This window comes from Harpia harpyja, chromosome 9 (genome assembly GCF_026419915.1).
Source record: "Harpia harpyja isolate bHarHar1 chromosome 9, bHarHar1 primary haplotype, whole genome shotgun sequence".
Lineage (NCBI taxonomy): Eukaryota > Metazoa > Chordata > Aves > Accipitriformes > Accipitridae > Harpia > Harpia harpyja.
The window spans coordinates 20761698-20778744 of NC_068948.1; the positions used below are offsets into that span (position 1 = coordinate 20761698).

General features: G+C 37.2%; 1 protein-coding gene across 3 annotated transcripts in view; it reads left to right on the forward strand.

The window, feature by feature from the left end:
• Positions 1–17047, forward strand: part of SMPD3 (sphingomyelin phosphodiesterase 3) — a 128147-nt gene that overhangs the window by 82123 nt on the left and 28977 nt on the right. For all 3 annotated transcript variants that reach the window (XM_052795389.1, XM_052795388.1, XM_052795387.1), the window contains one exon: positions 7442–9069. In XM_052795389.1, the coding sequence (XP_052651349.1) occupies positions 7732–9069 (1338 nt within the window). In that variant the 5' untranslated portion in view covers positions 7442–7731. The remainder of the gene's footprint in view (positions 1–7441; positions 9070–17047) is intronic.

Below are 17047 nucleotides of genomic sequence, written 5' to 3' on the forward strand. Positions count from 1 at the left end.
GTTGGATTGGTTAAGTTTTCTGGGTTTGGGTCAGGCATGCTGGGAGCCATTAGTACAGCTGGTGTGTAGCTCAGTGTAGACACACCAATTGTCTATTCATTGTTGGGATTGCAGTTTATATGTGTAAAGAAAAGAATAAATCTCTTCTATGCTTGAAAGATATGATGTATCTCTTCTGCACTTATGACTCCAGATGTGAGTTTTAAGCAAGTAATATCTGTTGTGTCAGGGTGGAATCAAGGTTGCTTGCAGGAATATAAAAGCTGGTTGTTTTCTGCAATAATTAATTCAGCTTCAATTTTCCATCCATTTTGAAAGAAAAAACCGACAAACCTGTAATGTTTTTCATGTTATTCAATTGGTTGTAATTGTTTACATAATTTTTTAATGTGTGTTTCCATACATTAACATAATTGAACTTCTATTTTAATATTAAGTTTAAAACTTAATCCAATTTGATTTAGGTAGCAGAAGGTGTGTGGGTATGGGTTGTGTCCTAGGAATATAATCTGGGACTACCAACTTGAGATGATTTGCTTTTGGAAATGAGAATCTCTTGCCATGCCACACTTAACTGTAAAGCACAGAGCAAGTTTTACTATTTGATAAGAAAATTTTCAGCTCTGTCATAGAAAACCTCCCATTTGGAGTGAGGAGGTAATGTAAGATACCATACCAGCACAAAGCTTAGTTTGTCTGCTAAGGTCACTAAGCATGAGATCAGCTACAGCCAATCTTTTGTCAAATGAACAGGATGACTACCTCTCATTCATTGTGGGCTTGCTGTCATATAGGTGACAAGAGCTACCTTCATCACTACTGATCCAACTCCAGTAGGGTGGGCTCCGTTATGGAAGGACTGATTTGTTCTGAGTAGTCAATGGACTTCATCGCCCTGTGTCAGGTCCCTTAAGCTACCAAGCCCATGGTTAATAACACCACTGTTTCTGCTTACATGTACAGCTTTTACGGAAATTCAGTGAGAGGCATCACTGAAGTTCCAAAGTCTCTTTTTGAAAATTTGGCCCAAGTGCTTGATACCTCTTTATTTTGAATAGAGATTGCATCATCATAACTCTACTCCTTACTAAATATGCCAGAGCCTTGAGCAGGCTCTATGAATTTTTGAGGGTTTTTTTGTGTGTTTTTTTTCTGCAGACACGTACTTAACTGCTGACATCACTGGTATTCAATGACACTTGTAAATTCACACTTCTTAATGTTTTATTTTTTACAGGTTAGTTTGATTAAGCTAGACATCTTGTTTATTATAATGGCTTCTTGCCTCATGGCAGCCTATGGACATAAAAGAGACAAGCTGCAGAGTAGCTAGGCAAAGTTTGATTACCTTCTTTAGAAAGAAGGAAGAAAGTTTAGGGAGAAACTGGTAAATGAACATCGTGGTGGCAAGTCTGCAGAAACACTTTCCTCCTTCCCTTCTCCTTCTGACTATTCTGAGTTTGAATGGGCACTGCTTTATTCATCAGTATCAGTAATACACCTAATTCAACTTATATCATAGTGGATCCACATTTTTACTAAGATTTTCATAAGCTGTAAATTGTTATTGACTTAAGTGGAAGTTAAGGTGAGCCAGGAAGTGCTACTTAAATTCCCTTACCCTACATCTTGAACTGCTTCACAGAATGAGTCCTATACAGGATGACAGGAGTTCAGTTAAAACATCAGGCTGTGAAGTGATCACAAGGGTACAAGAAAGCATCTGCATGAGCCACTGACACCTTGACATGGCTGCATCTCTGTAATTACAGTCATGTAATCAAGCATGGAAAACAGTTAACGTGTATTTTGCCTTTTGGAGTAGGTTTTTTTCCAGAAGGGTAGTTAGTTGTTGAACTAGGCTCTAATTAAAAGCATGTATAATAATAATCAGGAGAAAGAGACTGAATGGAGGAAGGGGGAACTTATGAAGTGTGTGTGGGAGCAAAACCAGATGAGACTATGGAGGCAAGCAGAGATTAAGTTGTGGTTTGTCTAATAAGCAAGGATGAGAGCCTGGGTGGGAATTCTCTCAGATCTTCGTTTTGCCTGTTGTCAGTTTCAAACACTAATTTTTGCTGTTTTGCATGGTGTAGTGGTAGCATTGTTGTAAGATGTATTTCTCTGCTTCAAATTACAATGACAATAATGAAATAAAGCTAACAAAAGCCTAAATAAACTGCTTTTCTAGAATCCAATTTTAGATACATATTGCTACAACTTTTACTGAAGACCAAGGAATTGTCAGGATTCAAGAAAAACTAGTTTTAAAGAATTTATGTGAATTACTATGTGAAGTTACCCATAGAGTAACTTTCCAAATCAGTTAGTCACTTCAGCAGTTTTATTCTGTTTTTAAAAAATAACTGTTCTTCCAGTGATTTACATGTATTTTAAAAATACAGTTGAGATGTTAATAGCAAATTTAAAGAAATTTGAGTTGCCTGAATCTGAAAGTGTATTTTAGTTTTCTAAGAAAAAGGAAGTTAAAACTTTTCTGACCATTTCTAGCCTGTCTGTGTAACCTTATTATTGCAACATTTTTTTGTTTTTCTTCTGTTTCTCTATCATTTGTTGACTTGTATTGTCCTTTATTTTGTTTGCAAGCTACGTTGGAGCTAGGAACATCTCTTTTGATCTATGATGTCTCTAGCACACTTCTGGGCATTATTATATTTATAAAAATCTTTGAAACCTTTCCACCTGATGTCTTGTTATCACTAAAGTTGAGATGTTCTATACTGGCACCATAAAAAAAAATTAAATAAAGTCTTTTTTTAGCCTTCAAACAGTTAGAAAATAATAAACACAACTAAACAAGACTGCAGTTTACGTCTTGTAGCATACAAAAATATCTGTTTCGTTGCAATATCTTAAATTCTCCCTTAATCTCTCAAACCCCTATGAATAAAGCATTGGATTACCAAGTAATACCCTTCATCACAAGGAATTAGGCACTTTAGCTTTAGGCTCCATCTAAACCATTGCATTAGGAGAGATGTTACTGACGTCATGTTTTCCAAGTTGCAGTTGACTCATATGGTGCCTTCCCTCACCCTTTTAAGATCTTGCTGAGATAAGATGTGTCTCTCGTGACTCTCTTAATTCTCTCTTTTTGGGTGGCTTTGAGGCACTAGCATGCATATGGTTTTGTAGCTGAGAGACAAGAGTAGGAAACTTAGTTCCTGTTTGTGTGCGTGCCGGTGAGTGTGTAACAGAGCTTTGGCAAATTGTGTGATTTCCTTCATCTATAAGGTTAATAAATTAGAATAATAATTTACTTGCAAGAAGAGTGTTTTTAATTAGGGCCTTGATATGCCAATGTCTGTGTGCAATATGCAAAAATTTAAAGGACATCCAGCTCATGATTCCCTCCTCCATTTTCTCCAGCTATCATATTTTAAAACTTGCTGTAGTAGCAGAGTTTTTGTACTTCTTTATCATTATTTGTGAGAATTCTACTAGAATTCATAGAATAAAAGGGATGGAATGCGTCTATGTACTCAAATCCCTATTGCCTCCCCACTTCAGCTGGCTAGCAATGAGGAATGCAGCTGGCATCCAGTCAAAAACTGTTGAGCAAATCCGTGATTTTCAAAGGTACTATCCCTGTTTAAGGCAGAGGAAGTATAGGAGTCATCAGTGTGGCCTTGAACCATCATTCAGTCCTTAGTGTTTACACAGAATTACATCCTTGCTAAATGTTGTTAAAACAGACCTCAGTCTGAACCAATTTGCTTTATGACACTTGATGTGTAATCTTATCCTGTGAAAGGATTTCTGATTGCATTAATGTTTCTTCCTTTTTTACTAATACACATGATAATGTGTTGTATCTACAGTAAGCATGAATTCCTTGGAATTAGTATGTCCCCATAATCTGGATAATTGCTTTTGTGAAGCCATTTTAGTTGACCATTTTATGGTTTGCTGTACAGCTGTTTATCTTGCAGCTTATTGATGCTGCAGCCCATAACAGAACCAACATGAGTTATGTTGCATTGATTTTTTTACTTCATCACATCATCGAGCAGGCACTGACTACTCTATTTACGAAATTGTCACTTAATGTCATGTTTCTCTAGGAGTTGTAACACCCTGTCATCATATACTTAAAAAAATACTTATCTATAGAAGACCTAATTAGACAAATTATTATGGATCCATTGTGGTTCTGCATTTTTTTCTGGTGTGTTACTTTAAAATAGTAAAAGTCAAATTGACCTTATAGTCTGCAACACAACTGCAGCTTTCACTAGAAAGCCTGAAAGTTGGGATACAAGGTTTAGAGTCTGTCCTTACTTCACATATCCCAAACAACAGTGTTCTGTTTACCCTTGGCACTGTTGTAAACAAGAACATTGCTGGTCTGCTGAGTGATTATGTAAATAGACAGGGCTTTTATAAAGCATTTTAAGCATCCAATAGAACAAAATAACTTCTTTACAGTTTTTTCTTGTCTAATGGTAATTACATAATTGGACAGGTTTTAAGTTATTTTTTCTATCTGATATGTAGATGCCAGAGTCTCTTTGAGCATTCTTACTAAAGGGTCCGAAAAATCATTCAGGAAAACAAATCTGCTAGCCTTCCCGCTATTATCAACATCCCAAAATGCCTTTGGCAATGAGTAAATGCCAAGCATTTATTATTTGGCACTTGACTAGTCACTCATTTATTTAAACTCAAACATGTTGCATAAGATGGTGAATGTTATGCTAAGCTAATAATTAAAAAAACCCCTCCCTTGAGCCAACCTTCGCAATTTCCATCTAAATAGTACCATCAGGGCAAAAATGCACAGGACCATATATCCCATTAAATGTTACTGACTGCCTAGTGTTGGCAAAACGTGCAGTTGGCTGTGAGCAATTGCAGGGGTGTTATTCTTACACTCAGAAGGCTAGGTGTATGTTGCTGCAGTAGAACAGCTCCTTTTTCTTCTATCTCTCCCCTCCCCCCCTTTTATTTTTAGTCAGGTTTTGGGGATCTTTTCCTGATGTCAGTGCATGCATATTTATTAAGCATGGTTTTCTGTCTTGAAGATTCTACGTAAGATCTCTAAGATACAGCTTTCCCTGCACACCCAGGACACAGTAGTTAAAAGCAGTTTTCTGTTGTGGTACTGACATCCTTTTTAATGCATGTGCTTACTGACCCTTCCTTCTCTGTAGTATTTGGGTACCAAATACTTGATTTTGCTTTTGAAGGTCTTCATAATCTTGTCCCCCACCCAACCTGATTTTTCTCATTCTGTTTTAGGATTTGACTCCTATCTCCAGTCAGTTGCTGTTATGAGCCCCTGTCACCGTCTTACTAGATTTTTCAGACTAACGCTTGCTTGCTTGCCCCCAGATTGCCTTTCACTTCTGGGAAGAAATATCTGCAAAACAATCTTGTCTTCATCTGTTCCTTTATTAAAATTCTCTTTGCCATGGTGCCTACCAAAAATGTATGGCTGCAGATCTGACATGCTGTGACTACTCTTAGTCTTGCTGATCAGGAATCTAGACTGAGGGAAGAATTTTCTTGTCGTTAATGAACAAAAAATATGTGTGGTAAAGAGAGAGCTAGTTAAGCCATGTATTTTAATGCCTTACTTCTGACCTGTACAGTATACTCTGTATCGGCAGTCTGGTGCTGCATGTGTACCACAATTAAAACTATGCTGACAGTAGCAACATAAATCTGTTGCAAGGGCTTGGTTTGAAGAAACAGAAATCTAAAAGGTGACACAAAACTGAAGAATTGCATTTTTATTCTGATTCTAAAGCAGCATTGCTTTGTAAAACTGTATTTTTATCTTCTATGTCCTGTATCATTGTTTGATTTGCTATTAAATAGAAATACAAATGCCCCCTGTCTCTGGGTGCCCTGCAGAATGTTTAAAATACACATTAAACTACTATTTCCTTAATTTTGGCTCCCTGAGAGCCCCAAATTTTAATTGAACTTATGCTGATAAATATTCTTATGTAATTTTTGTCTCTCCAAGATGTCAAAAATAAAGATGGGGTTTGGGCATAGTCCAGTGTACATCCTTTCTTTTGCTTATTTGGTGAATGGTTTTTATCTAGTGCTGCTTAATATTATTTACATTCTAGGTTTGAAACTTGAAACGTTATAAATGGGAATTCTGCCTTCATCAGTCATCTAGCTTTGCTCCTCTTGCTGGGTAACATCACAGTTTCAGTTTATGGAGCATGACATTGCATTCATCGGTGATACCATTCGCAAGGTTGATAAAGTTTGATTAATATGAGTACTTGTTTTCTTAAAATAATTTACATTTCATATTATCAAAACCTGTGTTAAAACCTCAATTTATTATAAGTTGTTAAGATGACTTAAATTACTTTAATAAATAAATAAAAATTAAGCTGTATGTACAGTGCTAAGCTTTTTTATAAGATCAGGCCCCTAACAATTTGATGGTTTTGGTTAATCATGACATTTGCTAAATACCTCAGGTCAGAATTTCCCAACTGGTGAGACAACTTCTGAAAGACATCATCTGTCTTCAGAGGAAAAACGTGAAACTGATTTTCTTATTTGATATATTCAGTTAGTATTGTTTCCTTCAAAGCTGAAAATTGGAATTTAAAAACAATAATGTTAATTATAATTAATTTATATTTTGCTTAAGTGTTCACTATATGTAAGAAACCTTTAACAGGAAATCATATCAGGAGTTTTTGTGGGCTGTAGCTGAATGAAATTGAACTGCAGCTTGAAATAAACAGTGAGTATTAAATACCTAAATATTAAAGCAAAGTAGTTTGACTTATTGTTTTAATAAACTCAAAATGAAAAACTTGAACCCATATTCAACCATATGAAGAGTATTTTAATTGATTTAAATCAACCCATTTTGTTTTAAAGCGCAGCAAAACAAATAATATTTTATAGCAAACAAATGTTTTTTGCTCTTAAATACAAGGTGCCTTTATCATTGTACCTCCATCACATCATTTTTCTTTTTTTTTTAAGGACTTTGGTATTCAAGCAAATTTAACTTCAGTGATAAAATACTAGATGTAATAGTCTTTTAGAGCAGCCCAGAGATAACTGCTAAACACCATTTGCAAGGTTCTGAAAACGGGTAATATAAATAAAATATTTGTGTGAATGGATTATGAAGGAAAAGAAACTCCAAACTATATTTCTCAATGTAAGGCCTGAAATTCATAATAGAAATGTGTTTCATGACAACATTAGTCATGTGCATTAAATGGTCAATGTACTGATTTCATTTGCAGAAATATCAGTCCCTTGTTGGAGTTGCCCTAGATCCATAGCCTTTAACAGACTATCAAAAATGCTAAATTAAACAAAAAAAGGAAGTAATTTAGACTGTGAAGCAAAATTGGTGTGAGAAAATCTGCTTTAAACAAAATTTTAATAACTGTTACATATGTTTTCTGTCTTTTTGTTTTTACAGATTTCCTTTTTGCCTCCAGAGTGTTTCGTTATGGCAGCCTCCAGTGAACAATGACATCCTTTGACAAATATAGATGCCAAAAAGCCAGACGAAAACAGTGGCCTTGTTTCATTTTTACTGCAACACAGTGAAATGGTGCTCTTAAAGATTTGTTATTGACTCCTACTGGAAAAAACAAACTCCTGATTGGACATTTCTTCCCCAGCCCTTTCTTCCCCAGTGTTCTTATGGATGCTTGACACAGTGACATCATGTAGTAGGCCCTGAAGTGTTGTCATAATTAAGTTGCAATGGTTTTATACACTTCCCCATTTCCCAACAGCTTTCTGTCAGTTCTGCATTCTTTTTCCTGGGGCCTGATTTTCCCATGTTACTGGTTAGCAGATAGGCTTGTGGCCTCTTTTGTTCCAACCACCTATGAAAAACGTCAGAGAGCAGACGATCCATGCTATTTTCATGCACTCTGCATCATTATTACCACTCCCATCTACTTGGCACTGTTGGTAGCCTCTCTTCCTTTTGCTCTGATTGGCTTCTTGTTATGGTCCCCACTCCAGTCAGCCAGAAGGCCATATATCTACTCCAGACTAGAAGACAAGAACCATGCTAATGGAGCCACACTGCTCACTGAATGGAAGGCTGCAGGGAATGGGAAAAGCTTCTGCTTTGGCAGTGCCAATGTTTGCCTGTTGCCAGATTCTCTGGCAAGATTTAATAATGTTTTCAATACACAGGCTAGAGCTAAAGAGATTGGCCGGAGGATCCGAAATGGGGCAAGCAGACCACAGATCAAAATATATATAGATTCTCCTACCAACACATCCATCAGTGCAGCAAGTTTTAGCAGCTTGGTCTCCCCCCAGGGTGGAGATAGCACAAATCGTACTGTTAATGCTGGCATCAAAAGGACAACATCAGTGGAGTATAAAGGAGACAATTCTGGCTCAAACAACAGTGAGGATAGTAGAGAAGATAAAGGTGGAGCTGGAGAGGCAAATGAGGGAGAAGAAAACTCTTGCATTGTCCGTATAAATGGAGAGGATAATGGCCACATGTCAGACGCAGAAACAGATACCGTCAATGGCCAGGCTCATGCCAGTGGCCCAGCAGAGCCCTCACTGGAAGGTGACGCAGAGATCTCAAAAACACCTAACCACAAACAGAAGGAAGGAGATTCTGGGAGTTTAGATAGCTACTCTGCCTCACGAGAGTCTTTAGTTAAAGTTCGCATTGGAGATGGTACGGTGGACCAAAGCACTGTCAACAACAAGCTTCTCTACAAAGCTTCAATCATGAAGAAGACTTCAGTGCGGAAAAAGAAACATACAGATGAGACCTTTGATCATGAGATCTCTGCTTTCTTCCCTGCCAACTTGGACTTTCTGTGTTTGCAGGAGGTGTTTGACAAAAGAGCTGCAGAGAAATTGAAAGAGCAGCTTCATCACTATTTTGAATACATTGTCTACGATGTTGGGGTCTACAGTTGCCATGGCTGCTGTAGCTTTAAGTTTGTGAACAGTGGTCTACTTTTTGCCAGCCGCTATCCTGTTATGGATGCTGCCTATCACTGTTACCCCAATGGAAGAGGAACGGACTCCTTGGCTTCCAAGGGAGCCTTGTTTCTCAAGGTAAGAGCCTTTTTGAAGCCATAAATATTGACTCTATATATGTGGCAAGCTATAAAGTTACATTATTTTCTCTCAGTCATTTCTGTTAAAGAGGCAATATTCAGATCTAGATTACCTGATATAACCTACGTATAGGTTTTGTGGCCTAGATACTGTGTTAAAGTGATGGATGTGCATGAAATAATGAGGGACTTTTGGAAGTAGAACTTGACTGTAGTTTCAAGTGTCAAAATTTGAAGTAGTTTTCATGAATTTTAGTTTCTTTTTTTACAGAAATCTCTTCAATAAAATGCACAAATTCTAAGCTTCATAACACGAGTATAGTAAAATGGGCATTAGTATTGGAAACCAGCTTATTATACATGTTGTGTGTTTATGTGGGAATAAAAAGACAATCAAAAGTCTAAATGCCAGTAGAATAAAACTGAAAGAATTGCAGTGAAATGATGAAATGTATGGCTATCCCTCTGTCTTGGTTGCAAAAGGATTGTTAAGGAGAGATGCGAAGAAGAGTAAACAAACAAACAAACAGCCTGGGACACTGGGGAGCACAGAACTTTTTTACTTTATTAACAGAGTTTACTTAAATTAACTAATGGTAGTGAGGACAGGAAGCCTCGGGTTATAAGTGTGTAAATCATGGAAAGCAAAAGTGAAAGTCTGCATGCAATGATTTGCTTTTCCAAGACTAGTGGCTGTTCATGCTTAGTTCTTAGGAGAATCTGGCTGTGCTCTTCATAAACTGGAAAGCAGGCTCTTCTAATTTGTGATTAATCAAGAACCAAAACTTTGTGCAGAGATCCAAATATGTAGACCAAAACCTAGATAGATCTGAAAATCTCCTAGAATACTGGATTTCAGATTTTGTGATTTTGTCACAGTTTGGAATCGGTTTCACTAACTAAAACCTGAACTTCTTTCCTAATGCTAGGAAAATATATTAGGTACTCAAATTATATGTACTTTCTAGCATGTATGCTCATGAGTCCTCAACAAAACTAATTAATAGCTGTTAGAATCCAGATAGTTAATAAGGATCAGCAGGGGTTTTGTACCCACTGTTTGTAATTTGTAAACAAAGCAAAAAATTTTGGTATTGTGGCTTGCATAAAAAAAGCAGATATTAGAATTTGCAGTCTGATAATGGTTCAGTGTTTCATACCCATTTGACATAAACAAAAGCCATAGCTGAATACAGGTTTCTAAAAATTGGGTTTAAACTTTCTATACTGTACTCTTATGTGTTTATAAACAGCTAAAGTTTATTTTTTTCAACATAAAGTGCTGCATGCAAAAAATGAATATATGTGTTGTGCAGTATAAATATTACCAGGGTCACAAAAACTACCCTTCAACATACGTGTATATTGGGGATTAAGAGATTAAAAAAATCTGCTTTCAGCTGCCCATTGCCGAGTCATTGATTTTGCTACCCTGCTAGGCAGGCCGCAATGTCTCCATTTCTCTTGCAGAAAATTAAGCCTCTTTTCAAAATTCCACTGGGATGATGAACTTAATTATGGATTCGAGTTGTTAAATAATGTTACAGTTGAGCAGGGAATAGGGACCAATTATTACCAAGATTCGAAGATGACTACCTTCTTTTAAATATGACAGAATTCTGGCCCAGCTAAAAGACCATTTTTCCTCATGTCTGTGTCATTCTGACATACTGTACTTTATACCTAAAATATTTTTCATTCCCAGTTAAGCCTATCCTGATATGAAATGACTTTCTGTCTTAATTGTACACTAATTGATCATTGGTCCTTTCTTTCTTTGACAAAAAAAAAGAAGGTAGGAATGATCCTACTTTGTTTCAAAGTAGGTTTGAAGGTTGTTTTTGTTGATGTGGTGCTTAATCAGCAACTGAGTGTGTGTGAAGTCTGGAGACAGAAGTTACAGTAAGCAAAAGACTGGTTTGTTTTTGAAGTCAGTGAGAATAAATCTATTAACTTAAGAAGTCTCGAGGTCTTACACTGGGATAGCAGCAAGCTAGTAAAGTGTATCATAACTGTGGTTGGAAGGTGTCATTCTAGCCAGTACTCTGCCATTCAAAATGGACATCTTCTATCGCTGCTTTTAGATACTTCTTTTACTGGCTCTTACAATATTTTGTATGTATATAATGCAAGCCAGTCCTACATTAAGAGTTTATCTCGGTGTGGTTTCAAAGATAGTAAGAGAGCCTTGCAGAACAAGAGTCTCCGAAGTGCTTTCCATTCAGTAGTGGCATGGAGTTAAGTCTCTCAATCCTATGCAAACTCTGTGTTTTTAAGTTCCTGGCTCCTGTGGAAAGCCTGGTGTTCCCATTTCTGAAGTAGAAAAGACACCAATTGAGTTTTGTTTAGGAAGTATACTTACGAAGACTGTTCCCCTTGCATAGCTTCCATTTCTGAGTAAAGGAGAGATTGCTCTCCATGTTGGTTTGTTTTTTTTTTTTTAAAAAAAGTTGTGAAAAGCAAGTGAGGGGAGAAGACTTGCATATTTTGAAAATGTGGATAAAGTCACTTAATATTTCCACTCATTGGGAGGATGAAGCCTTTATTCAAACCTTTCTGAACCTCAGGAAAGATCCAACATCCAAATTCAGAAGAATGTTCGGAGAAGGAAAGTGTTTCTCATTTAATGAGTACAGTTTGTCTCCTTACTACGAATATAACTGCTAGGGAGATAAATTGAAGATCTTGGAACTAAACATTTAATGAAAGTTGAATTATTTTGAACATAAAGGCAAAACTGTTTTGGGGGAGTTGTGTTACAAAACAGATCCCTACTGCCAAGGTACAAGTGTTTCACACATTTTCTTCCTTTCAGAGTAGGTTCTGTTTCCAGTGAAGAGGAAGTGATTTTCCATTGCCCTCCTGTTCCCTGCCCTGCCTTCACCATCTAGATTGTAAAGTTCAGGTGGAGATTTGGAAGGATTTGAGAGACTTCCTTAGTCATACAGAATTATTTTAACTGAGAGACTTGCACAGCTCAAGGGTTATTATTAGTCATTAGTCAGTTATTAGTATTATTATTAGGTTATTATTAGAAAGGTCAATATCAGCTTAGTAGAAGGAGAAACTAAAGCACAGGAAGGTGAAGTGATTTGATTGTGCCTTAATGCCTGGGGCGTCACAACCAAGGAAAGAAGTTGGAAATAAATTACAGAGGCTTTTAACGCTGCTTCATGCTACTGACTTCACACTACCTAAGAGCTATTGGGAGACCTGTGCAAAGGAATTTTGCTAGCCTTGATCTGTTCTCTCCCTAAAGATGTCTGCCACAAAAGGTGCTGCTGCTGGCATTTTCCTGACAGAGATCACAGGCTGGTCCTTCCATTTGTATAGGCTGATGCTTTCCAGGTCAGGATGAAGGCATGAGGATGACATAGTTGTGAGTAGTTATTGCATAAAGCCCATTTTCTCCATAACTGGAGGACTAATTAACATTCAGCACTTTGATCTCTTCAAACTCTGGCAGCGTTTCTGTCTCCAATCTGAGGGTCTCATTGGGACGTAAGAGAGACACAGTCACAGAAAAAATAGCATATAAGAAGGGGGGAAATGTCACCTGTATCTAAGTGACAGTTTCATGTCTGAAGTGTTAAACCACTGTTCCTAGTTGCCACTAAAGACTCAGAGGAGAAGTTAGCAAATATATAAATCAGCCAATCCATTTTCATACTTTGACAGTCTGGGCCCTTGAGAGGCTCTGCCATGACTCTCTGTTCTAGCATTGCATTTCACATTAATTTAAAATGCCTAGGAAAAGAACTCTTGAGTCTGCTTTGTAGGTTTTATAACTCCAATTGTCTCTTACTGCTGCTCTGCTACAGATAGAGATGGGAAGAGAGACTGACACAGATGCTGTCCTGTGCTGGTGTTTATAACTAAAAAGCTAGCTTATATGTATCTGTATATAACATGATGCAGATTGCAGTGTTCTCAGTTAACTCTGTAGCTATTGGTTTGACACATACATAATTTTAATTCACAGTGGTTTTGGAGAATTTAAAGGGAGTTTTAAGCTACACATCTGTTTCAGAAACTGGATGATGATTTTGCAGTCAAATCAAGTTTAAAAGGTATCAATGAGTGCCAAGCAGAAATTGTGTAATGCATTACCTGTTTGTGATTACTGGAAGGTTTCAAAATGTCAACATTCATCTTTAGATAGAGGGGTTAGTATGTAGCCTTAGTTACATGGTCTTTGAGGGATGCTGTGTAAGTTTTGGACAGTAGTGTAATAAAACCAGAAAATATCCTAAACTTGACCTGGCGAGTTAATGAATTGGAGAGCTTGTCCATGTATTTCCAGATGTATCAATCTAATAAGGACTGTCACTTCTGACAAATTTTGCCTCTCTCTTACCCTTAAATTGAAATTGCTATAACTGTAACGTAAATCTAAGCCATACAAGACATGTGAATGCTTACTTGGGGGAGGGAGGTGAAGGAAAGAGGTATCATTCTCAAAATGGCTATTAACTGAGGAAAGGTTTTGGAGTGGTTTTCCTTCCACTGAGACTGGGAGATACGGAAGTGTGTTGCATGGAAGGCTGTTCTTCCTGCTGTTCTGAGTAAGAAATTATTCTGGTTTTTGGCATCTGTTGAGAGAGAGAACTTCAGCAAAACCAGGAATTGCTTAAAACACAGTATGTGAACATACAGCAAAAGCAAAACTGCAGCCTGAAGTGGGTAGTTTGAACAGCTAATAGTATTCTAACAAAATCAAAAGGAAAAAATATGTCTTGTGGTTTTTGCTAAATTTCTGAAAGAACTGGTGTTTAATATTAATTCCTAAGCTTATTAACAGATTTACTTTTCAAATTCTCTGAAAAGTAATGCTGTTCTCAGGAAGTACAGTAATTGTGCAGAGAACATGTTATTATTCATTGCTTTAAAGGAAACCTAGCAACCTTTGCTTTATGTGCAAAGCTGAACTTGTTTTTAAAAGAGCTGATATGGTGGTAACAGATGGTAGAAGGAGCAGTAGCTCCGATTGCAAAACTGCTTTGAAGCACAGTTTTTACTATTTGCTACTCTCGAGGTGCCTGCTTCGTATGATAAAATGAGGGTTCCCTGAATTAACCTCTCTGATCCTCCTTTTTGATATTACTGATGCAGATACATTTTGCTTGGGTAATTTAAGCTGTCTTTCCTGTCCCATGCCAACTTTTGTGTGTTGTGGCTGAGAGTGAAGGGGCAACTTCTGCTATGCAGAAGGGGAGCTTTTTTAACTAAGGATTACACAGAAAAGGGGAATGGCTGTTTTCTGACCCCAGTAAAAGATCATCTAGAGCTTTCAGTGGTGAGATTTTCTTGTCCTTGATCAGTTGTCCAGTATCTGCAGTTATCCCAAGATGTATAAAAGAAATGTCTAGTGCTGTTCATGAATTTGTTTAGGTAACTCTAAAGCTGTGCCATTTAAGTCAGGAGGGTTACCTAAACATTTTCCCTATGTTCAGTTGCTGCTGTAAAATGTTAATGCAGGAATTGGATCGAGTCCAATAAACTGCCTGAGACTGTTTTAAAAAAGAAAACAAAGACCCTACCATGGCACTGTACTATGTTCCTTCACTTTGATATAATTAATGTTGTTAATCACAGTCTTTTCCCCCTTCATTAATGGGAACAAATTAAAACTGTTGTGCAGAATGAAATACAGGTTTGAGAGAATGTTGAGTTGTGGGCTTTATCCTCTTCAGAAGAGGAAGAGCCCTTCATTCATGGCACCAATTTACAGCCACTTTACCTCACATATAAGCTTAATGAAGCTTTGCCAAATAACTAATTGAGCTCATGGAACAGTAATTGTTGTCATGTGGCAAGTGGGGAAAAACAGGATTCTGAAATAATCAAGTGCAAATGTGGCTAGAAAGAATTGCAGAGCACCAAACAGAATTTTGAGCTGACCTCTATAACATTTTAAACTTATTTAATTTATTCAATATGCTTAAATAATATATTTATAATAATAAATTAGTAATTTAACTAATGCATCTTCTTTAGAAGCTGCTACATATCCCTGAAGGCAAAAGGCAGAGCTGTCAAAAGTACTAAAAATAAGATAGATATTTTTACACAATGTCTAAGCTAACAAAAAAAACCCCCACTACAAAGAACAGGAGTAAAATACATCTTTCTTGGAAGTTACCGCTAATCTAAGTAATCTCTGTGGGACAGGAATGCTTGAATTGTGAATGTGAATAGTTGCAAGTTTTCCTTAGCATCTTCTCTTAACAGTAACAGGAATGAGGACTGGGGCACACAGTTTGACTGCCGATTCCCATCAGTTTCTTGGTGCCGACTCCCCTGTTTGTCTTGGAAAATTGCTCAAATGGAAAAAATGTCCAGAAGGGGTTGATAATCTGGGAGATGACAGAGAAGTTGTATTGGAAAGAAAGAGAAACTGTATTTTCCATTTCTTTCTCTTCTCTTCCTCACTCTATTGTTTGCTCATTATAATTACATAGGATGTCTATAATGATATTCCCACAGTAGTTGAAAAAGGGAGGTACAAACAGTGTATGGTTACTAGCATGTCTCAGAGCATCAAACCCAGGAAGTTTGAACCACTAGTGTGTGTGGAGATGCCACTAGTGCATATACAGTTGCTTTATTTGGAGTAATTCAGTTGAATCTCATGCTCCTGTATTTTAATGGAGCTTCCCTTGAACTTAAACAATATTGGCTACATATGGTAAGATGAGTACTTCTGTGGGAATAAGTCAGTGTTACATCTACTGTGAAGTCTGTAGCCCTGCTCTTATTCTCTGTCTGGGGTGTTTTATTTCTAAGACAAACAGTAACTTGAGGCCCCTGCTTAGATGGTGCTCTTTACAAATGCAGTGTTCATGCTTTTGTTTTTAAGGAGAGAGGTTTTCAGCCTGGCTAGTTTTTCTTCATAATATGAACATCATTAGCTTGGTTCTTGGCATGACTGTAAATTTGTTTGCCGTAGAGCTATATACTTTGGAGACATACCCTCTTCAGAAGAATAATGCAGGAATCGCTACTACAGTTCATATTTATTCCAATGGCAAAATTGACACCTTCATGGTCAACTAAGCTGATGCAGTGAATGGTTTTGCTCATTTACAGTCCAAGATGTGATTAAACTGTAATGGCTGAAGCTAGAGCTATGCTGTGTGGCATCCCATCTCCCTGAAGGAGTCTTAATGTTGCATTCAGATTATTTACCTTTCCCAGCTTTGGGTTTATTGGCTGCATGTAGATTGTGGGGTGATCAACTCCCTGGAGCAGTTTTTCCAGGAGCACACCAAAATTTTAGCTCTCTCTGGTTTGCACACCTGGATTTGCTTCCCATGAAGGAAGAGGCAATGGCATATGCTTGGACGTGGATGTATACAAACCCTTCATACTGGAGGGTACACATTTAAGAAACTGTCTACTTTATTTAGGATTTTTTTGAATGGCTACCTCCTGGCAATGTGAAGCTTCTAGAAAATGTCACTAAAGGTTAAGTTCCCCTTATAACAAACCTTTTGTTTTTGTCTGTGCATTATTGGTCAGTCTTTGGAAATCTAGTCTGATTCTTCAATCGAGTGAGATTTCTCAAGTATGGCACGGCCCAAATTTTTACGCCCTGAAGAACATTTCCTTCCAAGTAGCTGATGATGTATTAACACAGCAATGACATGTTTGAAGCTGGTTTTGAAGCTGGTATTGAAATACCCCTGGTATTTAGGTAGCATTTCCCTGTTTTTTGCTTGAAGTATCTGTTGATGCCTTTCTTGACATCCAGATGTAATAGAACTGTTTTGCACTGCTGGGACAGATGTGTGTAAATATAAACCGTTAAAGACAAGATACTTGTCATGTTTGCAGCTTTGTATACATATTATACTAGAATGTGATAAACATGAGATGTGCAAGATTTTCCAGTTAGCTCAGAAAATTCCCATGATAGCAAGTAATGTGACTGAATTTAAAGTTATTTCGTTCACTCTAGCTCTAAAATTTCAACT